The 7,434-nt window shown below is 29.5% G+C and overlaps 2 protein-coding genes across 2 annotated transcripts; both read left to right on the top strand.

Annotated features, from left to right (window-relative positions):
• The first annotated feature begins 1,384 nt into the window (after window positions 1-1,384).
• On the top strand, window positions 1,385-4,584 carry LOC145184325 (cytochrome c oxidase subunit 6A2, mitochondrial-like). Its single transcript, XM_090093980.1, has 3 exons — window positions 1,385-1,629; window positions 3,871-4,025; window positions 4,387-4,584. The coding sequence occupies exons 1-3, from the start codon at window positions 1,500-1,502 to the stop codon at window positions 4,462-4,464; spliced, it is 363 nt and encodes a 120-aa protein (XP_089950106.1). The 5' UTR covers window positions 1,385-1,499; the 3' UTR covers window positions 4,465-4,584.
• Window positions 4,585-5,187: 603 nt separating this feature from the next.
• On the top strand, window positions 5,188-6,587 carry LOC145184323 (beta-1,3-glucan-binding protein-like). The gene has a single exon (XM_080059961.2). It carries the CDS (start codon window positions 5,319-5,321, stop codon window positions 6,444-6,446), a length of 1,128 nt encoding a protein of 375 aa, XP_079916087.2. The 5' UTR covers window positions 5,188-5,318; the 3' UTR covers window positions 6,447-6,587.
• The last annotated feature ends 847 nt before the right edge of the window (window positions 6,588-7,434 follow it).

Genomic DNA, 7,434 nt, shown 5'->3' with positions numbered 1-7,434 from the left:
TTTGATATGGTAGTTAAGCATATGCAGAGTAGGCCACTACCAACAGATACCTTTTTTTTCTCAGATCAGATTTTTGCACTTTGTTGTGTATGGTCTTTCTGAACCAGATTCTTTAATGTGACCCAGTTAATTTGAGCTTTATATAACGCGTAACCAAATTGTACCAAAATAGTACAAAAATTGGAAGGCTGTCAAAGCAAAAGAGAAAATTTGGGTCTTTAAAGGTCAAAAGAGTATGGAATAACAGAAACATTGAAAAGAAGAAAAAATTTTATTGGTCAACAATATTTACAACTCCGCTTTTCCTTCTCCGTGTTTTACTTTTCTATTCTAAAACTTAAGCATAAGTTCTGTCTCTTAACGTCTGTCTGTGTGTCCATCTCGCTATTGAAATTTAACAGGTAATTTAAAAAGAAAATTTTTCCTTATATAAAAGGTAAAAGGCTTTTAAGAAAACTTAGAAAACGATATCTTAGGAAACAGGCGAGGCTGAATTAAAAGACAAAAAAAATTAACAAAATGCTTTTGTGACACACATCATTTATTAAAAACAAATAAGTCCAAAAATTTTCTGAAAAGTTAACTTTAAAGATCAACCTGAATTTTAAAGAAAAAAAAGAAGTTACTAAAAAATATCTTTATCATTTTTCTTCTCTGGTAAACAACTTTAATTTTATGAGTCCTTTCAAAACGCCCCTTGAGAGCGTGCAATAACAGCATAAAGAAATAAATAAAATAAGCGTTGCTCTTGTAACCGCAACCCCCTCCTCCCCTCTCCACACACACACACACACACACACACACACACACACACACACACACACACACACACACACACACACACACACACACACACACACACACACACACACGCACACACACACACACACACACACTTTAATGAGTTATAATAATAATAATGATAATAATAATAATGATAATAATAATAATAATAATAATAATAATAATAATAATAATAATAATAATAATAATAATAATAATAATAATAATAATAATAATAATAATAATAATAATAATAATAATAATAATAATAATAATAATAATAATAATAATAATAATAATAATAATAATAATAATAATAATAATAACAATAATGATGATGATGATGATGATGATTTATCATTTAAAGCTAACATATTTCAGTCCAGCCGGTGATCAAATGTGACATTCTATACTATTTTAAAAAGTTTAGTTATGCTTATGTAGATCAACCGAATGATTCTTTGGGAAACATTCTAATTTGTTTTTCCTTAAACTTAAACATTTTTAAACATCCAATTTTCTTGCAAAATATCCCGTCTAGTACCAGTTTCCTAAATTTTAAAATAACAACGCCAAATCTATTAGCAATTTGCCAGAGTATCACAAAACGGATGAATACCCTGGGTCTCATATCCAGAAAAAGTTTACCAAAGGGCCGATAACTTCAGGTTTTCTGATTTGATTGAGTCGTTTAGCATCCACAAAAAAAATTTAAAATGCTGCATCGTATTTTTGGATTTTCACGAGTTCTTCGTCTTGCTGTACGTCATAACTCATCTGACAAAGCTGCTAAAGCTTTAAAAGATTACAATGATGCTATGGCTGCTGAAATAGCACATGCTGGAGGTATAATATAATATTACCCACCTAGCTTACTTGTTTAACCAAGTTATTCTACCAAACCTTTTAAATTGTTCAAATTATTTGTTGCATATTAATTTGGTATTTTTGTTTTAAAACTCTTTTGGTAAAGGTAACTTAAAGTTGTGATTGAATTTCTTCAATACTAGGTCAAGGTAATTAAGAATTCTATCAGTACATTACGTTTTATTACCAGTACACGATCAAACTTTAATTGAATTTTGATCTGATACACGTACATATTATATTTGCAATTATTATTAACTAAAATGAACTAATATATTCTTCACTTCATTGCTTAACTATTTGAAAATGTGTTGTATTGAAATGTGGGTGTTAGTGGGTTTAAAAGTTAGTTTAAAAATTATAGCACAAGGTCAAATAAGAACTGAATCTAAAGAGATAAAAACAAAACACGCAAATTTTTTTAAAAAAATTACTTTAGTTAAAAAGTCTTGTTTTTTTTTTTATTTCAAATATGTGAAGATCTAATAAAAAACAAGATGTAACTGGTTTTGCTTTAAATATTTCTTTTTTTACCTCTTTTTTGTTTTATTTACTAGAGTGCATAGAAAACAAATATAAAATTGTAGCTGAGAAAAATAAGACTCCCCTTCTACTTACATGTATTTCAAACATCAAAATCTAATGAAAAACAAGATATAACTGGTTCTGCTTTAAATATATTTTTTTTAAAATCTTTAACAATTCTTTTTTATGTTTTTGTTAGAGTGCATAAAATGCAAATTTAAAATTGAGAAAGTGTGAAAATAAGACTCTTCTTCTACTTTTCCATAGAGCTACAAAAAATAAAGTTCAATCAAATAGTTTTTTTTACATTAATTTAAAAAATATTTATTTTTTAAAATGTTAATATACAATTAATTTGATCTGTGGCTATGCCTTAATTCAATAAGGGTGCTGACTATCACATGAGAAAAAAGTCCCTTCCAATTTTCTTTACAATTGTGGCAAAAGTTAATACAAACTAATGCATTAAAGCATTATAATATCATAAATTAGTATAATGCAAAATTTCAGCTCTAAAAGTTACTCAATAGGGGTTGATTTTGGGCTAGTGAATGTTTCTTGCAAAAAGCTCCCTAAGCAATTTGCATACAAAATACTTAATTAGTGTTTTGCCAATACAACAGGTCTAGCATCCAATATTAGAAGTTATGAACATCGTGTTGGATCAGAGTTTAAGTAGACAACACTTCTTTACAAACAGTTACGTTAGACCTCATTTGGAGTTTGCGATTCAAGCTTAGAATCCCTGTTATAAAAAAGATATCAAAGAACTTGAAAAAGTTCAAAGAAAAGCAACTAAATTGACACCAGAATTAAGACATTTGGGATATAATCAAAGACTAAAAATATTAGATTTAACAACTTTAGAAGTTCGAAGACTAAGGGGTGACCTTATACAACAATATAAATTGTATAAAAGTTTTGAATCTATTGATATGAAGAGAGTCAAGATAAAAATGTATTCAATCAATACACCAGGTCCAGCATCCAATATTAGAGGTTATAAACATCATGTTGGATCAGAGTTTGTTAAAAATTGTTTAAGTAGGCGACACTTCTTTTTAAACAGAGTTGTCTTTGGATGGAATAATTTTCTGGAATCGGTAGTGGAGTCTACATCAGTCAAAGAGTTTAAATCTAGACTTAAGCTGATTGACTTGCAGATAATATTGAACAAGAAAAAGGGTTGCAGCTATTTTTAGACAACTATGGTGTTGGCTGTCATAGGTATTGCCTGGTGCTCTATCTCAGCAGCATTTGGATTATTATAATATTATTAATGCAGGCTGTGATGCAGAATTTTCAAAAAGCAATGGCAGTTAAAATTCAACTGCCAATCCTTTTTTTAAATGACATCTTCAGCTTCAATTATTTCTTTAGAGTTAGTCAAAAATTAAAAGTTTGAACATAGTTAAGAAAACTTTCTTAACTATCTGGATCTATGATCAAAGAAATTCAACCACAAATTTAAATTATCTTAATTGAAAGAATTTAAATTAAAAATATGAACTGCTTTTTCAAAATTTTGCATTAGAAGAAATGTATTCATAGATATCTAATGTCACAGGAGAAGTAGAGTTGTTTAGAAAAAGCCATTATGAAAATGAAGGATAAAAACTTCAAATTTTAAACCTAAAAAAAGCTAAAAAATGATTTTTTATCCAAAGATAATCAACTTTTTGCTTTTTGTTTCAGAGACTGCAAAACTATGGAAACGCCTAGCACTATTTGGTGCTCTTCCATTGATTGGTATTGTTAGCTACCATGTATACACCACTGAAGCTGAGCATAAAGCGCATCACAAAAGGCCAGAGTTTGTTCCTTACTCTCATCTTAGAATCAGAAACAAGGTATGTGCCTTTACTCTTATTCAAAAAAGAGAAAATTAAACTGAAGTTATTTTAAAAATTAAAAAAAAGGTCTCTGCTGCTATTAGCATATTTAAGTCTTTGCTGTCAACTACCAAGGATTTTATCTGTTGTTTGACTTGTTGATTTGTTTGTTATTTTTGGTTTTAAAAGTTGTTTGATAATCAAAAATAACATTGAAAAAAAAAGACAACTAAATAACAGATAAAATTGGTGCCAGATTTTTGTTGTTGTTGCGTTAAATGATTGAAAAAAAAAAAAAATCTTTACAAATTTAAGAATTTTGATTCTTTGGTTAATTCTAAACCTTATTCTTAACTTTATTTTTAAATATTTCTTGTAGCCTTTTCCATGGGGAGATGGAAACCATTCAATTTTCCATGGTCACAACAACGCACTCCCTAATGGTTATGAGGACTAATTATTCTGTTTGATGATGGTTTGAGATGTTGATGTTTATCAACTCATTTTATCAAAACCGAGTTTATTTTTTTTCAATTTTAAAATAGTGTTGTTTACAAATAAATTTTCTTCCTCTTAATCGAATATATTTTTATTTTTAATTTTTACGGGGTTTAAAAACAATTTAAGAAATAAGAGCAAGCAGAAAAATTATCGTGTCCGAACGAGGGGGGATGGGGGAGTACTACACGCGTTCCTCTTAGGAAGTTTCTGTGCACAAAACTAATACGTAATTTATATTCTCTTTTCATAACGTGTTTAGGAGTATTTTTAGGCATTAAACTCTTTGTGGCGCACAAATATTTACATATCTTGGCGAAGCTTCGTTTAAATTTGTTAGACGATTTTGACTTAACCTTCGGAATTTGAGGTCAAATTCAGCTAAATTAAGTTTATTCAGTAAAATTAATATCTCAAAGTCGAAGTTAACAATTTTGTTAATAAAATCTAGTTATGTAAAAAAAACAAAGGGCTTTTCTTCCTAAAAAAAATGAATTGGGTTCACAAATTTGAAAATTCACTTGAAAGTTTATATATTATATATATAAATTCAAAGTATGCACAGTTTCCTAATTTTATGCTGCACAGCGAAATGCGTTTGTTCTTCACTGGTCGCTGTGCAGCTTAAAATTAGGAAACGGTAAACTAATGGCTTCACCGACAAACATACAGCAAACATAAAAATGCCGAAAATGAAACATTTCGACGGTTTACATTATAAACATTTGCTAACTATAACTTTATATCAAATTTAAACGTCAATTTTTAAATGTCAAATATAGTTTTTATGAAACCTGGAGACGAGTAGAGAAAATGAAATATAGAACGCTGCTACTTACCCTCATCATTTTGGTCAGTTTTATTTTTAATATCGTATATTTAGCAATTCTAAAAGATAGCAAGAAATGTGTTAAATACCCCTGTATGATATTTGAAGATAATTTCCACGATTTTGATTTTACTGTTTGGGAGCATTTAAGGACAGCTTCGCCAACTGGTAACAATGAGTTTCAATATTATACTAATAACCGTTCAAATAGTTTTGTGAAAGATGGCATATTGTACTTAAAACCTACATTAACAAAAGATACTTTCGGAGAAGAGTTTCTATACAATGGAACGTTAAATCTATGGGGGAGCACACCTTGGACAACATGCACATCAAACTTAGAAAGTGGCTGTAAGCGCAAAGGTTCAGAAAATTCTTTAGTCAACCCTATTCAGTCTGCAAGTATTAGAACGGCAAATAAATTTGCATTTAAGTATGGGAAAGTAGAGGTTAAAGCGAAACTTCCGCAAGGTGATTGGATATGGCCTGCAATTTGGTTGATGCCGAAGTACTCTGTATATGGGGATTGGCCAGCATCTGGAGAGATGGACTTAATGGAGTCTAGAGGAAACGAAAATCTGACAATGAGCGACAAAGATCTAACTCAAGTTGGAAATAAAAGAGTTTCTCAATCCCTACATTGGGGTCCGTATTATCCACAAAATGGACATATGAAAACTTTTGTTAGTCGAGGCAAAGAAAATGGTTCTTTTGCCTCTAGTTATCATGTATACACTGTGATTTGGACTAAAAATGATATATCTTTTTACATTGATGATTCATTGTCTTTGAACGTATCTGTTGGAAAAGAAGGTTTCTGGAAATTCGGAGAGTTTCACAAGTTAGCTAATGCAAGCAATCCATGGGAATACGGAACCAAGATGGCACCGTTTGATCAAGAGTTCTATATCATTTTAAATACGGCCGTTGGTGGAACAAACAGATATTTCGATGACAATTTTCGGCCAAAAATACCGTGGAATAACAATTCTAATGGTCAAAAAGCAATGAAAGAATTCTGGGAAAATCGAAAACAATGGTTACCGACGTGGAAAGGAAACGATGTAGCTTTAAAAGTAGACTATGTACGAGTTTGGAAATTGGAGCCATAATGACGCCACATCACAATAGTTATATTTTGAAAGGATTCTTACTTTCAACTAATAAAAGATTTTTAGTTTTGATAAATTTTATGAATGTATTGTGTTTCATACGGACTAATATTAAATTCCTCAGAGATACTTATTTTGTTAGCTAACAGCAATTTTTCATGTCTACATAACTTGAAATAGTTCTTTTTTCCAATCCTCCTGCAAAGTAAGTAAAAAAAAAAGCACTCGTATGTAGGCTCTGTATACAGCCTAATAGATTTAGTTTAAGCGTTTGGTATATCAACTGGCCATGTATTAGAATTCAGAAGAAAAAAAACATTTTTGTGACGTCAAATTTTCAATCAAATTTTCAGAGATGATTGAAATATATTTTAAATGAATTTATATAAAAAAAAAAAAAAAATCAGAACTTTTGTTAAAATGAATCCAGAGGGTTGCTTGACAAAGTAAAGACTAAAAATAGCCTTTGGTTGAAATTGGGTAAAATGATCTTCAAAATAATTAAACATAGTAATCAAAAATGCTGTTATAAACCGGATGTAGAAATTTTTCTTTTGAAAAATTTATGTTCCAGAAAGTAAGACCTTTAAACAGGTTTTTAAGAAATTTATAAAAAAAAGTTTTAACTCTGCTTCAACATCTCATCTCACATACCGATGTGAATGTATGTTCAAAATTTTAATTAAAAAGGGCAATTACTTTAGTCTGGGTATTCCGCACAGTGTCTTTACCTCGGAAATAGTCAAACTAAGAAAAACTGTTTTTCTTTTTAGAAATTTGCAAAAGCATCCTTCCCCTTAAAAAATTTCTTAAAAAGAGATTCTTAAAAAATTAATAGTTCAAAAAAATAAAAAATAAAAATATGTGCTTCCACTTGTACTGTTTGAAAAGAAATTAAAGCTTAAAAAAAAATTACTTTTTTTGTAATGAAAAGAAAGTATAAGCATAAGATAAAATAAATGAACAAACATCAGGATTAGTCATTTGA

The sequence above is a fragment of the Hydra viridissima genome, unplaced genomic scaffold (genome assembly GCF_058129835.1).
Source record: "Hydra viridissima isolate aposymbiotic clone 2 unplaced genomic scaffold, HvirCarnegie_v1 scaffold_7, whole genome shotgun sequence".
In the NCBI taxonomy this organism is placed as follows: domain Eukaryota; kingdom Metazoa; phylum Cnidaria; class Hydrozoa; order Anthoathecata; family Hydridae; genus Hydra; species Hydra viridissima.
This window is presented reverse-complemented; position numbering and strand designations above follow the sequence as displayed.